A 21,895-nucleotide genomic window follows, 5' to 3' on the forward strand; every position below is an offset into this window, starting at 1 on the left:
AGAATGTGCACACAGAGGGAGAAATTGGACACCTCTGCTATAGCATTTTTCAAGCCTAAGCGCTTTACTTTGCAATTTTAATAGTACTCTTTTAAGGTCATTTTTTGTATATGATTTTAATACATAGTCTGTTGCTTTAACTACTTTCATTAAAATTTTATGAGCCTTTTCAGAAAATCAGATGGGAAAATGCAAATAAATTATGCATTTTATTTAGTATGTAGTAGATACAGTATTACTGTATGTGTAAACAAATAAAAATGTTTATTAATATGACAAACACTATGCTGAAAGATCCTGTTGTAGTCTATAAACCACATAGGCTATAAAGAATCACTTTGAGTTTAAGTAGCTAGTGCTGGACCAAACCTCTGAATTTGGAACAATACAGAGTGATAGTATAAAAAGATTCATTATCTTAGCTGTTATAAATAAAGGGGGGTGGGGTGGGGTGTCATGAATTATGAGGCGAAAGATTGAATCCAAAAACCTTAAAACATTCATTTTCTGAGAGCAAGTACTTAATATTTTATAAAATCCTACAGAGTTCTCTGCTTGCTTAGTTTCGCTTTTTTTTTTTTTTTACCCTTCTTCCTCTTCTGGCAGAGCTTACCAGTAATCTTTTAAAATTCTGACCTGAGCACTCAGCAGTCAGCATCGTGCTATGTGTCAGTGATTAGCTTACCCTAACTTTTTACTGTTCCTTCACCCTGTGAGATGCCAAAGCAACAGGGAAAGTATATGTAGTAGTGAATGTTATCAGTGGTGAGAGATGTGGGTATATACTTGATTTCTTCGAGCCAAGTTATGTGTTCATTTAACTTCTGTTTGATGAGAAAACCCCAGCATCATAGGAGAAAAGCACTACTTGTGCAGATGAACACAACCTTGTTTTCATGGTGGTTTAGGGGGTTTTTTAGGGGCGTTTGGGGGAAATTCTGACATTATTCTGTGTGTCTTGCACTTCATGTCAACTCTAGATAGAGGAATCTTCTCACCTAGAGTAAAAAAATGGTAAAATGGTCAAAATGTAGAGCAAACTCCACCCTTGTTTGTTGAAACAGTTTCTCACCTCGCAGGTAGCCCTGCTGATTTCAGTGTTCCACTGACCTCAGTGACAATGTCTGTCTGCAACAATAACTCCTTTCAGACCTTATATAGCTGGGCATTAAAAGCTCCACCTCTCTTCTTCTATCTTTGATCTTGTTACAGCAAATGTTTTATGATTCAAATTAAAAGAAAGAAAATTAGACATTTTAAGGAAGTTTTTATAACTAAAGAAGCAGAAATGATAATTCTTCTCCAAGTTGAATGATGAGTGACGTAGCACATGGAGAGTCTTCACTTGCACTGTAATTTGCATTAGCAGAACAGAGTGCCTGTTTTAGTAATGATTTTTAGAAAAGGGAAGCCAGGAATAACTCCTGTAGTAGATAGCAACTCTTAACAATCAGAAGGCGAACAATACCAGAATGACTAATACTGAAATATACTTTTGCAATTAGAGCTTTCATGTGTTTGTAACCTTTAGTAAAGAATTGTTCTTAAACTTCAAACAGAATTTCTTAGTACCATCATATAAATCAATTGCCCTGTAGTTTTCAGTTAAGCAATTTAATTGCTTAATCAGACTAAGAACCTAGTGATTAAAATTTAACAGTCATGTGGTATCAGGCAATATCAATATTAGTTCTTACTCAGGGTAGCTGTTTTAGATCAAACTGAATGAAATAGAAAGCATGTTTGCAATATGCTTTAGCATGCAGGAATGTCATCTAAGTCTTCTCTAGAGTTAGGAGTACAGACACTGAAGAGTGACATAGCAATAAGGGTGTATTAAAGCTGCCACAAAACACCAGCTCCTAATCAGAGAGCTTCTGCACTAGAACAGCTTTAAGAGTTGTTGGATTTTTAATTATCTATGTTGAAAAAAATTACCCCTTCTGTGAAGAGCATCTATGCAAGAAGGGACCATTCTCTTAGAACTGACTTGAAATACAGAAATAGCAAAAACTGTTTAAGAGAACATAGTGAAATTGTGTGCAGAGATTTATACTCTTGCCACTCAAAAGCGAGCCAGTATTGCAGGAATATGGGTAGTCTTGATCAGAAATTATCAGAGGTACTAAATAATAATTTTCTTTTGAGTCAGTATAACACCAAGTGCAGTGGGATTTTGGCCCATGGTTCTGTGCGTTTTCCCAGTGGAGGCAGTGAGGAATGAATAGAAACAGGAAGCAGCAGCAGCATTTTTGGTGGTGGGGATGTTGTTGTTCTCGACACCTTTCATCTGTAGCACGTTGCAGGAAGTTAACAGTCATACTGGATCAGACAAAAAGTCTGCATGGCCTTTGTCCTGTTTCTGATAGTATCAAATGCTAATGCCTAATGAGAAATACAGAGATATGACAAGTTTGTCTTACTTTCCTCCAAGAGCTCTCCTTGTCTTCAGATATTCAGGGACTTTAGGATGGTAGGCAAGAATAGCTTCTTTTTAGGTGATAATCTTCAACAGATCTTGTTTCTCTTGAGTTTTCGTACTTCCCTTTTAGCATATGTAAACTCTTAGTATCCACAACAGCAGAAAAAATTATTCACATAAGTGTTTATCAGGGTTGTTGCTGTGAAGAGAAATGAAGACTGATTACCCATTTCTTTCTTTCACTCTTTCAGCAAGATCTGAACCCAAGTAGTAGCTTTCAGCTCCTTCCTGGGGGACTGCTTTTTCGCAGGGGGGCCAATTAAGCATATGGTATAGCAGCCATTACATTTTTTATTCTAATAACATAAGCCTCAGTGTTTCAAAATCTGAATTTAACTTTTTGCTCTGAAGTAAATTCCATAGTATGTTTCACTTTCCAGTGTGAGGGTTGATATACTGTGAAGCTGTAGAAGCAGCTCTGAAGAAGCAGCTGTCAAACTGCTCTGATTAACCATGTGCTAATATGCGTGAAGTTTTAAGAATTGTGTTAATACTTTAGGGATTGATTGCGTAAGTGTATACTCAGCCACAGTATTGTTTGTTCTGCATTATCTTTTTGGATATGGATATGGAATGGCATCATTATACAGATTACCAGTTTTCCTTTTGAGTATGGAGAAAATACTTGTCCACAGTCAAAAGACTAAAGAAGGTGAAAATATTTGATGAAAAAATAGGATACAGGGCAGAATACAGATGCAAGTGTTCACTCTTGATATGTAAGGAAAAATTAGCATAATCATATGGATGTTCATATATCTGTGGGCCTAGACGGGATCCATCCCAGGGTGATGAGGGAGCTGGCAGATGAGCTTGCAAAGCCACTCTCCATCATTTACCAGCAGTCCTGGCTCACTGGTGAGGTTCCAAAGGACTGGAAGCTGGCCAATGTGATGCCCATTCACAGCAAGGGTAGGAAGGAGAATCCTGGTAAATATAGGCCAGTTAGCCTCACCTCAGTTCCCAGTAAGGTAATGGAGCAGTTTATACTGAGTGTAATCACACAACATTTACAGGATGGCTAGGGAATCAGACCCAGTCAGCATGGATTTAGGAGGAGTAGGTCGTGTTTGACCAACCTGATCTCCTTCTATGACCAGGTGACCCACCTGGTGGATATGGGAAAGGCTGTGGTTGTTGTCTATTTGGACTTCAGAAAGGCCTTTGAAACTGTCTCCCACAGCATTCTCATGGAAATGCTAGAGAAATCTGGCAGAGCTGCTTAATATCTGTGACATTGTTCAAAATTTTTGTTCTTGATGTTTATGAAACTGACATTTATTGCAGCTGGAGCAAAAGCTTATGATCTCAAGAATATAACTGATATTTGTTATTTAGTTTAAAAAAGGTACTGGACTTATAACACAAGCAGAGGTTTCTATTTCTTTAGATGGCCATAGCATGAGTGGAGAAGTGATGTGTTTGCAAAGAATGAATTGTTATAACTTTGTTGTATGACTCTATACAGCCAAATGTATTTGCCTTCCTTTGTAAGTAAAATGTAGACAATATCTGTGTTTTAGGGGCAAAGAGATATCAATGTGCTATCCTTCAAGTATTAAAAAAAGAAAATATAAAATTCAAAATGAGATTACTATAGAAAGGAAGATATTGTTGCAAATGATTCAGGGTATTAAATGGCAGTATGTCATCTGCAATATCATATTGGAAGTTGAAAACCTTTTACTGGCTAAATCTCAAATAAGCCTAACAGGAAAAGGTTAATAAAAATACCAGTCCTTTCTATTTGTGTGTGCTGTATATCTGACAGCATTTTCTTGAACACACATTTATGTCCTGGTTGGGTGATGATCAACAGTAACTCCTGCCTGGCACATTAATGTCACTGCTTTGACTCCATGAAGGTGCTCTGCCTAGAGGTCAGGCCCTCCTAAAGTAAACTGTCAGGCTCAAAGAAAACCAAAGCTGTGATTAAGGATTTGCAGATTCCTCTTTCAGAAGTTAGCATTATCTGGCATATTTCGATGGATTCCATCAATCTTGACCAAAAACCCAGTACAACATCAGTAAAGGAAGAAACCAGTACTTAGTGTAAGAAAAAGAAAAAATCAAAGCACACTGGTTGGAAAGCGTGAGGGGTTTTTTTAATATCTTAATATTTCTTATTTTTTTTAATGCTGTAGAGTTAGAAAAAGAACACAGTAAAAATCTGTAATGTGGGTGTCTTCCTAATTATTTTAACTTTTTTTTTTTTTTTACTGGACTGTACTCACCAGATGGACATACAAGATAAAAAATAACCCAGGGGAAATACTGCAACAAACTATTCTTGTGAACTACAGTTGGCAGAGATGCTCTTGCCTCAGAATGCAGACATGATGATGTGTTTAAAGGATGAAGTAATGTTTCAAAATTGCTGGTAATCTATGATGATGCATCTTTCTGCTTTTTATACTTCTAAAGCTATTAACTTCTTTCCAGACATTTGATTACTTGAACTAAGTGAAAACAGTGCTTTCAAAGAGTGAACAGGTTCCTCTTGAAAGGCACATGAACCCATTTGTTTCTTCTTACTCTTTTAGCAAAACCATGGTGTAGCCGACGATGGCTTTCTGGATTGTTAAAATAACAAAAAGCTTTTTTTAATCTGCAGTTCACTACTTTGAATCCACTACAGGCTGGACTTACTAACATCTGACACTCATGCTGTAACTTGGGTAAAATGAGTGATTGTTGCAGTCCTCTCTGTGGGCAGGGATGTAATGCCAAAATGTGGCACATGCTGAGTACAGTGATCAAAAGACAGATACAGGCTGGTACCAGATAGCAGACAAAAGTGGAAAAGTGTTCATTTACTCCAGCTGAGGATCTGGTCACCAGGCTTGAACCAGACTGAAAATTAATCTACCTGTCCTACTTCTGGAGTCCCTTGAGCATAGTTAGGCCTCGATCTTGGATTAAGGCTCTTGAAAATTGCAGTTGCTGTCAACTGTTCCACATGAAGATTAGAGTTCGGTGTTAATTTAGGATATTTCACTGTACTGATGCATTTTGATTGGATTGCTGTCTATTTAAAAAACTTGCTTGTTTCTGCAGAAAAAATTGCCTTTGTAATACAAGATTTTGAAATTTCATCCAAGGATCCAACCAGCAAGTAGCTGAAGTAGATGAATGTGGGCTCTGAGTTTTGCACCTGATCCATGGCACTGTAGCAGTTTTCTGACAGAGTTGATTAAGCATCTGGTTATCCAAGGACTGGATTATCTTGATCTACCTGTAGCTAGACTGTGGTTTGTTCTTCAAGATTGTATGGGATCACTGAGCAGAATGATGTCTTTTCTGGTAATATTGAATCCCAGCTTAAAGGAAACTTTTATTTTTCTAAGATATGCTATGGGTTTGTCTGTATTAAAATGTCATTTGACTGTGCTTAGCCAAGCTGTCCTGGTTGCAGCATCACTGGGGCTGCTGCTTACCATCCTGAAGACATTTAGAATATTTGATCATAATTTAGGATAGGAAGTTGAGTAATTCCTTCAGAAATGTCTGCATTGGTTGATAAGAGACATCACCAAGAAGAATTGGAATGGCGCTTTCTCCTGTTTTGAGACCATGTTTCTGCAGTCTGGTGCCTCATTATGTGGGTGCATGGCACATATGTGTGTCCATTACACTTCACGTGTACTCTCCATTTATTGGGTTAGTGAAAGGGAACAGAGGAATGTCTTTTGTACACAGGTGTGGCAAATGGGTAAGAAAAGTTTGTATTGATTTGCTGTTTAAATCATATTCTAAGTTGTTCCATGCAGCAATTCTATTGTTTTTTCTAATTTGCAATTTAAACACATTGTACCAATGCAGAACTGAATATTGAAAAGATCCTAAATACATAACTTGGTAATTAATAGCATATCATCTTGAGAATACTGAAAATTGCTGCAGGAAAAACTAAACTTAGAGGTCTGAGGAGGTTCCCTTTTCCCTGGGGGATATTAAAGGCTAGGTGTACATTTGTTAAACATCTAAGATGGTAACGAGTTTCCAAAAAACAGATTTATGAAATGGTCTTTATTTAGGATATCTTTTATTCTTGTCAGTATTCTTTTTTAAATGCAACCTTTCCATTAAAATGACACATCATGACATACCTAGCAAGGGAGCTGCAAACCTCTTACAGATGCTAAAACATTTATAAAGTATAATGCAGTAAATTGTACAGACTAGGCCTTAAAGTTAACTAGTATGGCTGAAGTAGTATTTTGTTGGGTTTGGGGGTTTTCTAAGCAAGGCTGGGAATGTAATAGTGTAATCCAGTTGTGACTCATGCCTGGTAAAAACTCAGAAGACAGCCATATGTTACTGGGTGTGAGTCTGTGTCTGCACACTACAGAATAGTTTAGCAAAATACTTTGCTGGAGCTCTTTAAAGGAAAACTCCCTTGCCATTACGTCCATGAATTTGACTTGTTTTTCATAAGGACTCAGTTTTGTGGAAGAAGGTCTTGAAAATACAAGTTTATGCAGATCCAGCTAATGTTAGAAGAACATGGAATGTAGATGTGGAAAGTGAGCTTTCCTTCCTAAAAGTTGCCGTGGAGGATCTGGTTCACAGCGTACTTGCACACAAAGCTTGAAAGGTTTCCTTTCAGTCCCTTTTGAGTTATTGGTGAATAGAGGGGGGAAAAATTACTATCCAGATGGAAGAATTTTTCCCACTTCAGTTTATTCTGATGTGGAAAGAGGGAGCCGTATTCTTTGAAGCTTCTTGTTTTTCTAAAAATAATCTTCATCTCCGTAATGAGCACGAGTGAAGACGTTTTGGTACAGAGAATGGTTTGAGGAGAAAAAAAGAGAAAAAAATTTGAAGCATATAAAATGAAGCTTAGTTGAAGTCCCAGTATCAGTACAACTATGGATTCAGCTTTGAGGAAACTGTAATAAAATACTGCTATCAACTTTATAAGCATTGAAATGATCTTAAAAATCTCAGTAGGAAATATAAAGGAACCTTTGCTGAGGACTTTTCCTGAAAACCTTCATAATCCTTTCAGATTCTGTAGGGATTTTGAGTCTCAGCCATGTCGGATGTCGAATAACTCTTTCTCTTCGGTTTGACAAAATTCTGCATATTCCCATTTAAGAGTTGGATTTTTGAAATGAACTTTTCAAAACTGTTTGAAGACAAATATTATTGAACTCATAAACAAAGCAATTTCAAAAATGTGCATGACTTTGTGAACGGCCTTTGTGTTTGTGTTTTAATAGAGATAGATTGATTATAGGTGTATGTCTACCTTCTTTATAGGTTGTCTGCTGGCAACTTCAAGCAAAACGTGCATTAGTTTCTTAAACTGAGAAGTAACCTATGCACTTTCCTTTGAAATACAAAAAGATCAACAGAAGAAAATAGATTTTCATAAATTCTCCTGGAATTCAATCTATAAATCAAACCAAATGTAGATGAGGAGTGAAAGGTACAATTCACTACTTCATTTGGTCTGCTTTATTTTAAAGTGCTGTAAGGAACAAATTGTTTTGCATTCCTATGCTAATAGGACACACTAATCACTGGGAAAGGTGATTCTGGTTTTGTTCAGGGCTTATGAATTAAGGGTTATTACTGGAAATGGCTCGTTCACTCTGTATGGGCCTGAGACAGAGAGTCTGAGTCCTCTGAAGCTTTTGTAAATACATGTTGCAGAATCTTCCCAGACTGAGATGTTTGCCTGTTTGTAGCTGGCTAATCCAGCAGTGCTTCCCTGATAAGGTTAATGCCCAGTTAATTGCTCCTAGCCTTGACACACAGTTTAATTGCTATTTGGCCAACATATGCTTGTTGCTTGCTCTGTGTAGAATTCTAGTGGATGTAGTGATGCAAACTACAGGCTAGTGGAGGGCAAACAAAATAAATACAGTATTTTATGTTCTTTTAATTCAGGGCCAAGTGGATTTGGATGAAGTGTTTATTTAGTTTGCTGGCTGCTTCAGATGCTGTGGCATATTGATTCCTTTTATTACTTGCAGCCATTTAACCTGACCTCTCTCAGATCCAGTATTTTAAAAGCCATAAATTTTAACTTTACTTATGAGCGAGGACTGAAATGCTGTGAAAGCCTTTTTATTAGCAGAGCTTTGCCTTACTCCATGTTCATGTGTCACCCATGGCAACAATATTTAGAGCATCTTAAATTAGAGCGGCTGTTGGGCAGCTCCGTGGTGGTGGGGTTAGCAATAAAAAGAGCTCATAAATATCTCAGGCATGTAGGATTCACTGATTAAAGTATGGGCAGGTACAAAAGCAATGCCATGATTAGCAGAAAGTATTCTTTTCCTGGTTATTTTGTTAAACTTCTTTCTTTTCTTAGTCTTAATGTTCACAGATAAGGAAGATTTTTTTTTAATTGGAAGTTAAATTGCTGATATTGAAATATATTTTCCTTTGCTACCTTGGCTTTTTTTCTTTTTTCTTTTTCTTTTTTTTTTTTTTTTACAATAATCAGCTTCATTGTTTCATTAGCCTAAATTAATCACCAAACAACACTTAAAGCAATCTTTAATATGGGGCTTATGTAAGTATTTATAAAAATGTGGCCAGGCCAAAAATTGATGCATAAAAATAACATACCACTCTTTGAATTATAAATAATAGGATTGTTTCAAATTTCTTTCTGCATTTACATGTAAAGAACTCAAAAAAGCTTTAGATTAGTGATGTAAACACAAAGCTTAATATGAATTTCTTGCATTCTTCTAATTAGCTGCTTCTGATTTAAATTAGTAATTTTTAAAAATATTATTTCAGGCTTGATGACTAAGATTGAGTAATAATTCAGCAGTTTATTTCAAAGCAGGCTTAAGACTTAACAAAATAGATCATAACCGTGATTTTAATGTAAGTTTTGGCTTGCTTTCTTCTGTTCTAGTACTAAAGAAGTTTCCCCATCTGTCCCACAGATCAAAGGTAACACTCTAGATGCTAGCCTCATACTGTCAGAAGTGACTTTGTTTAAATATTAGTGCAGGGACTCTTTACTTCATGTTAAACTTTGGCCTGGGAACAAAAATGTTGGTTTAGTTTGAGAAGCATAATTTATATCAATTAGTCTCAGAAAGTGTCACATTTCCCAATCTTTTAAAGCTGGATTTAAATGTTTGACCTTTTCAGAGGGCAGGTGTGGAAGTAGAAATAAAGCAATCACAGGGCACTGGAATTTTTTTGCTACTACTCTGTTCCAGACCGATCAATTTACAAGGTGCCTGAAACCACTGGGGAATCCTATTTTTTAAAACTGGAATTTTTCCTGTCTGCATTTCTTCTCCTATTGCAGTTTTCCTCTAGCAGGTTGTAACACCTATATCTCAAGTCAGTTTATACATAAATACCCTTGAGAAGAAAGCTCCTGCTTTGTATGAGAGAAGAAGCTTGATTTAAATTGGGACCTGTTTGGAGGGCAAGTGCTTCAGTTTGCACCAACTAGAGGGAGGGCACTACTCTGCTGGAGAAAGAGGGATTCAGATGTCTAGGAAAACTGCACTGGATGCAGAGCTATACTGTGAACTGGAAGGTTTTGTGAGAGGGTAGACTTCTGTAACCAGATGCAGAAAAATAATTATTTCAGCAGATAAGATCACAAGGTTTCTATGCAAAGACAGGCTTGGCTGCATTTTGTCTGACATTTAGCACGTGCGCTGGGAAGTGCACTTGCCCCTTCACTGAGGCTTTTGCTTGAACCTCTGCCTTTGCTTCTAATTCTTAGCTTTAATATTGTTGCGCTGGGAAACTTGTTAGCATTTTTGAGATGTTTAATGCCATACATATTCTTTTTGAAATAGTAGCACGTTTCATTGCAGCGTTGTTGTTTGTGATAAGACTGTAGAAAACAGCGACACCAACATACGTTTCTAAGATGGCAATAGTGCATTTTCACTTTTTGCCTAATGGCTGCCTTATTGCAAGCATTTCCTTTTCAGCTGGCTAAGGTTCTACATACCTTCTGGGCCCCAAATTGTGGTCTGTCATTATTCATAGCTGAAATTGCAGTTTGTGCAAATGCAGGCTAAATTGCAATCATTATATGTAGTAAAATAGATTGAAATACCTGTAAATCTGGAGACTGTAGCTGTCTCTTACAATCAAAGAACATGTTAAATTCTCCTATGCTTTGATTTCTCTTTATTAGATTTTGTTTTTCTGTCAGTTGTGAGGTTGTTCTGTATTCAGTATTTCTGCTTATTATTTGGAATGCTTAGATTGAGGTATTAAATGAGCAAAACTGCATCTTGTCTTTAATATATAAGAGCAAGATAGTGATTCTTCTCTTGCTTTTCATCAAACCCTTAATCTTTTCTATGTCACCTATATAGATTAGTGTTGGAGAAAAAGCTACCATGTGATCTAAGACTTTTCTACAGAAATGTTATATTAAAGCTCTTCATTTGAAAATCACAAGCTAAAAGATGTAATGACTTTCAGATTCCTCCTTCCTAAATCATTCTCTGCATTGAATTGGTGGATGATTGAAGGAGTATCTGAATATAAAACTGTAACTGAGAGGAAAAAATCCTTTGTAATTGTGCATACTGTGAATCCTACCAGAAATAAATGAAACTACATTAAACAAATGGTTAAGAAAGAATGGAACACAAAGTAATTTAAGTCACCATATGATGTTGCAATCATGTAGAGTGAGGAGTTGGTCTGTTAGGTTGGGACAGGCCTAAGTTCAGTGAGGCCAAGCTGAACATCATGAATGCTACTGGAGGTGTGTGTCCAAAGCAGAGCAGGCACTGAGCTGTACCTGCTGCCTTCAAAGCTGTTGGCACATCTCCCTCTGTGTGCTACCACTGAAGAAGCCACCATCAGTGCTTCGTGCTCAAACAGTTGTTTGCCTGCTGCAAGTAGTCCCATGTTCTCTCCAGCATCCCTCTATCCACAGGGTAGAACACTCCTTGTTTTCGTAACTATTTTCTCTTCTCTTGGACCGTATGAACCTCCACTATGTGCAATGCAATAGGAACCAGCACTCTGTGTGTTTAGGGCACTGGTAAAAACAAAATCAAATTATTTATAATTTGTTACAACTTTTTTTTTTTGTATTTTCTCAGTCTCAGTGATGTTTTCCCTTCCTTTTCCTTTATAGCTTTTTTTAACTCACTGTGTCTTTCAAAATGTAAATAGTAAGTTAGTCTAGCTCACATAAATATGTTCCTGTAAGTATTCTCCTTTAGGCATATTCCTGTAGTTTTGGTTTTCAAGAAGAAACATTATCTAGAAAATAAAGTTAATGATAAATATATAAAATGTTTACTCTTTAGGGTGTCTTGGGAGTTGTATTTCATATAGAGTGACAGTGATTCATGGCTTCTCTTCATTTTGATTCCCTCTGTACGTGCCTTTGGGGTGGTTTGCATTGCCCACAATGCTGTGTCATTTGTTTCCCTTTGATTTTCATGATTGACATCTTGCTTTTGGCATATTTCCTTCAGCTGGGCTACAAAAAAAAAGAAAGGAATGTGCAGATGTGGGAAAAAGATAATGTTGGAAAGACCTGACTAATAGTAATAATAAAAGAGCAGAAAGCAGGTTTACTTTTACCAGTACATTAAGAATTAAAAAATCTGTGTTAGCCATGTTGGCATTGAGCAGAAAATTAAACTGTGTGTAACACCATCTTTCAGGTAAAGGATGATCAGTTACAGATAACATCTAAGAACCAGCAATTTGATTTCAGCCAGTCTAAGCAGGTAGTGATGTCAGCTGTTTTCTCCTAAAAATTCAGGAGAGATGTATAAAGTAATTCACCATTTATAAAAACAATAAAGTGGATGCTTCAGTTGGCTTTTTATCATTGGGCTACAAGAAGCAGTAAAAGTAGAGCTCAAGAATTTAAAATCCATAAAAAGAAACATTTTAACACAGTGAGCAGCTGAGTTTCTTATTGTTAAACTATGTTTTTGTATTAAAAATCCAGGTAAGGCTAGATATAGACACACACCATGTATCCCCAGAAATGCTTGTTAATAACTTGTAAAAGATAAGAGGGTTTTTGTTATTTATTTGTTGGTTTGGGGTTTTTACCCATGAGATAAATAAACGTATTTTCAGGCTTACAGCAGTTCTAAAGGTCTGCAGAAATGAGAAAGGTACTGGCGTGGGCAGGGGAAGGAAATTTCCCAATTTGAGATGCAGTCCTTGTCCATTATGGAGGTTTGTGCATTTTTCTGGAAAGCATCCAGTAATAGATGCTGGCTCAGAAAGCAAGGGGCCAGGTCTCCCTGCTTAGGGAAGCTTTTTAGCTCCTGTATCTTTAGCTGTGCTCTAATATGTGATTACTGCAGGTCTATAATGAAAGAGTGGAAAAAAGGAATAAAAGCTGAATTGTAAAAAAATACAAAATTCTCACTGTTGCTAGTGAGATTTCATACCAAATTATTACGGCCTTAGAAAGGGTCAACTGAACGTTGAATAGTTACCTGTGAGTAAGGGTTCTTAGTAAGTTTTTGAACAAATGAGGACACCTCAGTGTGCTCAGGTGTCTAAGGACTGAGTCCCAGTGTGTGTGGAGGCACAGCTTGCTGTATGTCACTCATGTGTCACGTGAGTGCATCACTCCAAACTTCAGGTGTTGGTTGGATTTTCTTACGAATGGCCTTCACACATTGCAGTCTTCCAGTCTGAGGAACTGGCTCAGCTTTATAGAAAACAGGCTGTAACCAGCATTTAACTTGAGACCTATTTTTTCAGGTAATGGAGCTTAGGGCAGTAATTGAGTGTAGTACAGCTTGCACTGGAATGTGTGAGCACTTCTGTACTTTTCTGACCTGCTAGGCAGCTGTAGCAGCAGTCTGGAGTCAACACTGGCTGCTGAACCTCCTGAAGCCATGGGCCCACATGGCTCTGCTGGAGGCAGGGACATGCCCAGCCCTTCTGCAGTCACCTTGAAGCCATTCCCAGTGGCTGCTCCTCCCAGGAGGCCCAGAGTAGAGTGCTGGGGACCCACTGCCTGCAGGGTCTGCAGGGTCCCCAGACCACAGCCCCTGGCTGCCCTCGGTTTGCAGCCCAGCCTGGCTGCTTGCTGGGCTGCCCAGGGCCAGCAGCCCTGCCAGTGTGTTGCTGTGCCCTGTGTCCTGCCAAACAGCCCACCAATGCTGGCTGGTGACTGAAACTTGAGAGAGCTTCCTCTCTGCTGATCAGTGCCTTTCACTTGGCCTTTTTCCTCACTGTTATTTTCCCCTGGGTTTTAATCCTTCTCAGCCTGTGATAGGCACCACAGTGTCTCCTACTGATGCACAAGATTTTAGTGATTTTTAGCACCTTTATGTTCTATGCAGGTCATTTCTCTAACTCTGCTTTAGCACTTGCTAATTTGTCAATAATGGTAGTCTCCAGAATGGCAATTAGTGAACAGAAGAAGGTTGCACTGTGTGATGGAGTAGCCAGGGTTCCCAAAACCTGTTTGTCTCCAGACACACCCCAATCCCCCACTTGTTTTCAGCTACATATCAGTCTGCAGGTAAAGGAAGTATAAATTGCTTTATGTAGGCACTACTGACAAGTCTCTATTTGGTGCCAATTCTCGGCTTTTTTACTTTTAAGAATTCACTGAACATGCTGTTCAGGATTACTTGCACTCTAGGATTGCTAAAATCACAGCAAATCATACTAACATGTCTGTCTTTTCTGTGACCCTTGAATCCCTTCGGGCATGACAGTATGGACATGGAGGTGAAGGGCTTCTCTTGTGTTCTCCTGTTGCTTCTGTTAGTACTACTTAAAAGTTGAAAGCAAAAGCACTTGAGTTCTCAAAGATAGAAGGCATATTGCAAGGCACAGTCTCTTACTCAGTGTTTCTAAGACACATTTACTGTTCTTCCATATAAAAACTAAGTAGATGCTACAAAGGCTTTTAAATTAGCTGTGAATTTCTTCATTGATTGGAGTGCATCTATTCATTGAATTTTGTTCTTTACCTATTCCACTATCATTTTATTAATACTAATTAACACAAATGCTGCCACAAAATAAAGCCTTTCTAGGGTCATATAGTCAAGCATCTAAAGAGAGAGAAGGTTTGGGACACTCACTATTTCCTCTTTTTTCTGTGAAGTGCTTTGTTAAGCCTGTAATCAGGCAGCAACAGCAACATCATTTATGTTAACATGTGCTTTGCTTGTTTCTTGAAAAAGCTGCTGTGCATGTTGGTATCATAGCACTAGTTCCAGCTTGAAGAAAAAGGTTGGGTAAAACTTAGAGAGAGCTAATAATGTATCTTCTCTCAGAAGGAATGTGTTTGAAAATGTCAACCATTCAAACAACCTGTCTCCTTCTAAAAAGCAAAACACTTGTTGTGTAGCAGCGTTTGTTTTTGTGAGTCTAAAGATAATGCTCTCCTTGAGGCTGTTAGCACTGTCCAGTTGGACATCACTAGCAGAGGTGGAGGAAGCAGCCCCATTCTCATCACTGGTGTGGGCTTTACAGTGGCACAAAGCAAGCAAGCTATCGCCCATCACTTTGTCGGGGCTGTAAATTATGTGCCATTCCCTCCAAGTCTGAATGGGGATATCTGCTGAACTAGGTTTAACTTGATGTTATTTTTAGAACAAATTACATTGATTGCATACTATTTCAAAGGCCCCAAGTAATAAAGTACACAATTAAATCTACCTGACTAGTTTAATTTCTCTGTGTTGTTTTTGGTATAAAAACTTAACCAATTGTTTTCCAGACTCTTCTGGCAAAGATTTTGGTCCTACTCTGGGATTAAAGAAGTCCAGCTCTCTTGAGAGTCTTCAGACTGCTGTGGCTGAAGTAAGGAAGAATGAACTCCCTTTTCACAGACCCCGGCCTCACGTGGTGCGGGGTCGGGGATGCAATGAGAGCTTCCGAGCTGCAATTGACAAGTCTTACGATGGACCTGAGGATGGAGAAGAGGGTATGTTGCTGATGGCACTGCCTGAGGGAGCCACCTTCGCTTAGCACTGCTGAGGGCCAGCTCAATAGGGCACCACGAGCCAGTGATTTAGTCCCATTGAAGCTGATCACATTTTAAAAGCTGTTCACATCTTCCACTGAATAGAGCTGTCTTTGCAGTACCCCATCCAACCTTGACTGGGTTTAGTGTAAAGTCTTTCACTGATCTCCTTTGGGGCAGGGGTGGGTTGGAGGATTTAGAACTCAATCCTTAAATAATTATGTTTTTCAACTTCAAGAAGCAGCTGCTTTCTTCAGATTACATTAAAAATTATCTCTCTTGTTTTACAATTCCCCCTTTTCCAGCCAGGAAATTTGTTTCATGTTGTAGATAAGGCAGTGTATTGATAGCACCCTGCTGCTCATTCTGTCACTATGGGTTTTATAGACCCCAGTCTGGAAATACATCTCCTTTAGTATGGGGCGTAAAACAGTGCTTGGATCCTGAGCCCCCCCAGCAGAAAGAACACGGCACTTTTCCAGCCAGACAGTACATTTTATCCATTTCTTGTTCAGCTACTAAAATAGAAAAGATTCCAGGGAGTGAATGAAGTCATTTTGTTACGTAGGTTAGTTTTGTCAGTCACCAGAATCTCTTGTTGAAGTAAGCTCTGTGTTTGAAACCCAGCACGTGGTTAACAAGCTAGATTTCAAAGAGAACTTTGAGAGAACTTTACTGTATCAGGATTTTTATATCAGGAACAATAATTAGAAAACAATTCATTAAAATAATTCTGTGTTTAATTTACAATACAAATCTGTTTGAATCCAATAGATCTGCTTAGTCTGCTTTTTAAATTATTCAATTAAATGAGTAAGTGTTGTGAGTCATTTGAGCTCTTTGTAGACACTCTTGCTGCATTTCACATGTTTGCATTTCAGTGGCCCGTAGCCATGCTCACTGCTTCTTTTTCATTCTGTGCAGATGGTGGCTCTGATAAGAGCTCTCACTGTGGTCAAGAAGCTCAAAATGTGGAATCTGCCCCTCCAGGGAACCCTGAAATAGAAGATGCAGAAATCAAAGCAAAAAAAGACAAAAAAAGTAGGGAGAAAGAGAAGAAAAAGGGCAAATCTAAAATTAAAGAGAAGAAAAAGAAGGAAGAAAATGAAGATCCAGAAAAGAAAAAGAAGAAAGGCTTTGGCGTCATGTTGAGGTATGGCATTTTACAAAGCAAAACAGCCACCCATTCTCGATATAAGATAGGAAACAAACGATGCTCTCATAAAGTAGTGGAAAAATTATTTCACTTGGACTCAAATAATGTTTATGTTATTGAAAAAGAAAGCAGTTTATACTTTTACACCAAACTTGCAACTGCGGCAGAAGACATTTGGCAGACAAAATGTCTTTTTGTGCCTTTGAAATGCATTCCCATATGTCAGAAAAGATTCAAGGTTTTAGGCTTAAAGCAAGCATGTATCGGTGGGGAAGGATTTGTGGGAAATACTTCTGAGTAATACAAATCCTGCTCCCACACTCAGACCTTTGCCTCCTCTTCCCTTTCTTATCTGCTCCTTTCACAAGCTGCAGGGAGAGCAGAATTCCTTGTGCTGTTGCAAAAGATCTACTAACATTTGCAGTTGCCGAAAGCCACTACCTATGATAAAATCTTAGCTTCTTGGCTTCAGGTATTGCCTGCAGTGAACAAAAGTTCACTGTCCTCCCTGCCTAGCATGCAAGTGTTAGGATTTCTTCGGTGGCTATTTGTTCTGTGGCTCTGTAAACTCTGAGCCATCAGAGTTCTTCAGGCTGTTTCCTTGCTCTTGCTGGAACCTCTGGTGCCTCAGGCGCTGGTTGCTGACACCCTTCCCTCCGGTACCTGTTGACTCTGTAGAGTATTTAAGTGTTGAAGTAGCTCTTTGCATTCAATACAGTGTATGTGATGAAAATTTTTGGTCACATGGAGGAGATAAAACTGAAGGACCATGTGGTTACCTATGGCACTGAACACTTAACATTGGCTTTAGGCTGCTGTTGATGTTTTTTGTCATGCTGTATTGTAGACAGTACTCATATATACAAAAAACACAGCCATTGCTTAGGCAAGGATACATTTAAATAGTAATCTAAGAAATGCAGCTGCAAGATCATTCACTGATCATGGTCTTCATTAGGACATATAATATATGAACTTGCCTTACAACTTTCTGTCACTATGTTCTCTAGAGTAAAATTACTTGTGTTATATTAACATGGAAGGTTTTAGCTGACTTTCTTCCATTTATCAGCAACTGTCCTATCAACTTTTGAACACTCTGTAGACGCTGTCAAAAATACACAGGCATGCCTGTGTGCCGGATGTGCATGATTTCAGCAGTTGTTAGGGTTTATAAGATGTACCTGGCTATACCAGTCTACTTTCAAATGGGCTCTTCAGAAACAGAGGAAGTGTTTACACACACTTGTGCATTGCACATGCATTTGTGTTCACACTGTTCAAAGAAATAGGACTTAACATGGAAGGGTAGTCAAAAAACCAAATAATTAGGAGGGTGACTTCAAAAACTCTCTTGTGTGTCTTAAGCTTTATATCTCTTTTCATTCTTCTTTTTAGCTCTTTGGCATTAGTGGGAAAGAGGAGGGGAGTGGCACAGAGGTCTGACAAAAGGATAAGTACTGCTTAATGTATCAAAGATACATAGCAGATTGTGAGTTTGAATTGTAAAGTCTTACAGGGGTATTATATCTGAGCCAGAAAGAACATGGGATGACATTAGAATCCAAAACAAGCTATTGTAGTTGACAGAAATTCTGATAATGGTCAATATGCAAAGCTGGGAACAATAGGTTACCATTTGTTGTGATTCCCTCTTTCAGAATATATTCCACATTTTGGTAGCACACAAGGTTTATACATCTGCTCTTTCCGTAACCTTGTCTGTGGTTTAGATTGATAGTCTTCCCAGCTGACAGTGTTGATATTTATCTGTATGGCAGCACAGAATGGGAATTTCTATCCCACACCACTGAAAATCTCTACAAGACAGCAAAGATGGAAGCATCATCTTGTAATAAAGAGAGAAGGACAAGTAGGTAAGAAGTAACAGTTCAGCTGCAAGGTTTTTAGAGGTTCTGTGTCCTTGTTGGTATTTCTTTCCAGAATTTATAAAACTTGAAAAGAAATTCCTTCCTGAAAAGGTGAGAGTATTAGGGAATACTAGCCATGATAGAAGTGAAAGAAGGCTGCAGACCTGTAAAGTAGAGCTTGAACAAGAGCAACCAGTGTGCATTTATGAAATAATTTGGGATCATATTTCCTGGGCAAGATGAGCAAATCCAGGCTGGTATTTTTTCAGACGGAAACTGGCATATATGACTTGAAAAGCAAAACCAATTGATCTGAATGTTTTTAAAATAAATAATAGGGTACTAATAGTGAAAATTAGAGCAGATCAAATACCAACCAAATATTAGATTCAAGAGGTTTTTTTCCAACTGGAGTCTTGTACTGATGTGAAGGTTGAATGTTAGGGAGGATGGGGAGGAGGTTTGGATCATAAGTATTTTAGCAACACGCATGGAAAGAAACATCCAGATTTTTTTATGACGTTGTGGGAATGAATCTGGCATGGTTTTTTGGTAGAACATCTGTGGAAGGAAAGAGAGGAGTTTAAGATGACAAAAGTTGTGAGCTTCTGTAGCAGGCAAGGTGGCTACTAACTCTTGGTATCTTAACAGAAAGAAGTAGGGAGAAGTATTTAGAAACTGAGATTAGCCCAGTTTTGGACATGATGAATTTAAATTGGAAAGGCGACCTGCCACATAGGGGGCATTGGTAATGTAAACACTGTAGTGGAGCAGAAAGCTTGGTGGAGAAGGAAATCTGTAGTGTGCATTTTATAGGTACGGTGGTGGTTGTGCTGTGATCCCTCATGTATGAGACCACCAAAAGGAGGAACAGAACTTTTGTTAGACTGACAGGAGAGTTAAAGCCAAGGGAAGAAAATTATGAGAGTAAGTGGCAGGGGTGAGAAGAGGAAATATATTCCTGGGACCAGGCAATGTAATGAATTTTTTCAACTGGTCTGCTGATAGCAACCATGTGATGAATCCTACTGGGAGCTGGAACCCCCACTTTGGTATATTCATGCTGGTTGTAGTTCCTGGGCAGCTTTGTTCAGAGCTATTTCAGCTGTGCCTGCATGGTTCTGCTGTGCTGTGGGATGCATCCAAACAGAAAAACAGACTTTGCTGAACCCATGTCAAAATTGGCTTGAGATAAGTAGGAACTGAGCATCTGTGGTGAAAGCTCCAGGACCAGAAGGACAATGAAAAAGAGAGATCTTGCCAGAAAGCTCAGTGCTAATTAAGACACATGCATTTTCTGGTGAATGACATGGGGTCAGGTGTAAAGGACAAAAGAAAGTAGAACGTGAGGCTAAAACAGCTGCTGGAAATATCCTACTTGTCTTCGATGGGATTTTTGTGCTATGCTTGCTGGGTCACACATACAGCTGTAAGAAGCTTTACCTTGATAGTAGTGGCCGTGTGAACTGGCTGGCTTCTGCTTCATAATCAATAACAAAGCATTTCAAGATATTAAAACCAAAGCCAAGTATTCAGCTGTAGTACAAGAATTGTTGAGCTTTAGTCTTTTGCATCTGAGATTTTTGAACATATTGGAATTGCTACTGCATTGGTTTTTTGCCTTTTTTTTTTTAATTTAACAACAGAAAATAGCAAAGCTGTTAGCAGTTGCTAACAGATTTCACTTAGTGCCTCATCTGTTGCTCAGCTGCTATTTACTTGTAGTTCCTGGTCTTTTTTTACACATACAAAAAGAAGAATGATTGCTTTCCTGCTAAGCTTTTGCTTGATTGAAGCTTTATTTAGGTGACTGTGATTCAGGGAGACCATCAAGAAATCATGCTTTTATTTTTGTAATCATTGGTTTTTTTTAAAAGACCTGTTTTTTCACTCAGTATTAACTGAAACTCTTGGCTGCAGCATATTAATGGCTGTAGCATTTGGGCAAAGTAGGTTAATGTACTGGAGGTTTGAAATGCAGATGACACTGGCTAAAGTCCCTGTAATCCCAAGTACTATTTCACTGTGGTGCTGACTGCACAGTGCTTTGTTTCTTTGGTTGGTTCTGAGGCATATATTGCCTGCCTTAGTTCTGAAGGTGTGTATGTGCTGTCCAAAGAACAACAGAAGTTGAGTCTTAGCTGATTTTGTGTAACACTGGCCGAGGGGCATTTTACGTATTTTACTTTTTGATGTTTTCTGTCACATCATGCTGTCATTATTCACTAATAACCCACCACTAGACAACAGACTGAACAGTAAATTGATACTGTGTATCAAGAAAACAAGTACGTTAAATACTTTCAATAGTGGAGCTGTGACTAAATGTATACTTCAGTCTCAGGGACAGGCTAGTGTCTAGCATCTACACTGAATCTTTTTCAGAACAGAAATAATACTGAGTTCTGTACAAGAGAAGAGCAGCAAGATTGCACAATGCCACATTTAATTCTTGCCTCATCCCTTTTCTCACATTGAGCTGACTGATTCTCTCCAGGCACTGTGAGTCTTAGAAGGCTGCTGGACATCAAATGAGCTTCCCTGTACTTCTTTTTGAAGGTGTTCAGTATTTTCAGGAGAAACACTGTAGTGAAACAGCATATTTGTGGCTTTGGAAAAAAGTAGTGTGTAGTGTCATGGCTTAGAACTATCAAAAGCTCTGTGAGGAGGGCTCTGTAGGCCTTTTGGAAGAGTTAATTAACCCATCGGTGCAGGGTGTTAGAAATCCCTGATGCTGAACGCTAATGCAAAATGTATTGTCACTTAGGACCAAGGATGCAAAGCTGATCTAACCAAGAGGTTAGTAAAATAAATTTTAAAAATATTCCTCAGTTTGCTAGTTGATGAACTCCAGATTTTAAGTTTGTGGTCTATATTTATTGAATTGCTATGCTTTGAAAAACTATCAAAATATACTGTCTTCTAACAAAGATAGGCTTTGTATTTCTAAATTAAGTTGGCAGAAGACTGAACCTTTAAATCACCAGGGAAATGTGACCTCTGTAGTTCTGTATCCTAATCCCATAGCAGTTGTTACAGTGCTGGAGTATAATAAACATAAGTCTATGGCTCTCTCTACCTTTTCCAGATAGTGATTGTAAAAATTCTGGGCAGCCCTTTCAGTTTTATGGATATGAAGGTAAGATAGCTAATGGACTGCAGCCACACCAATGGCATTTTAATAGGTAGCTCCCCCAGGCAGAGACCAGGAGGCTGAAGTCATAATTTTTTTGTGTGGCATAAAAATCTAAGAGCAAGTATGTAATTGGTGACTCGGAGTAAAGAGTTGTGCTGAAGTGGAGTGCAGTGGGAGAGTACTCTCTGATTCAATCTTCAATTTTAGGCTGGACTCAGGAAGAAAATACAACCAACCTTCTTCATATAAAGCAGTGCTTGTCAACTCGACTGTTTGACTATAAAATATTTTAAAAATTAGTATAGGTGAGAAAATGTCT

The 21,895-nt window shown here is 38.4% G+C and overlaps 1 protein-coding gene across 3 annotated transcripts in view; it reads left to right on the forward strand.

The window, feature by feature from the left end:
• Positions 1–21,895, forward strand: part of PARD3B (par-3 family cell polarity regulator beta) — a 394,146-nt gene that overhangs the window by 240,438 nt on the left and 131,813 nt on the right. For all 3 annotated transcript variants that reach the window (XM_038141819.1, XM_038141820.1, XM_038141821.1), the window contains 2 exons: positions 15,168–15,374; positions 16,338–16,566. In XM_038141819.1, the coding sequence (XP_037997747.1) occupies positions 15,168–15,374; positions 16,338–16,566 (436 nt within the window). The remainder of the gene's footprint in view (positions 1–15,167; positions 15,375–16,337; positions 16,567–21,895) is intronic.

Source organism: Motacilla alba, chromosome 7, assembly GCF_015832195.1.
Source record: "Motacilla alba alba isolate MOTALB_02 chromosome 7, Motacilla_alba_V1.0_pri, whole genome shotgun sequence".
NCBI lineage: Eukaryota > Metazoa > Chordata > Aves > Passeriformes > Motacillidae > Motacilla > Motacilla alba.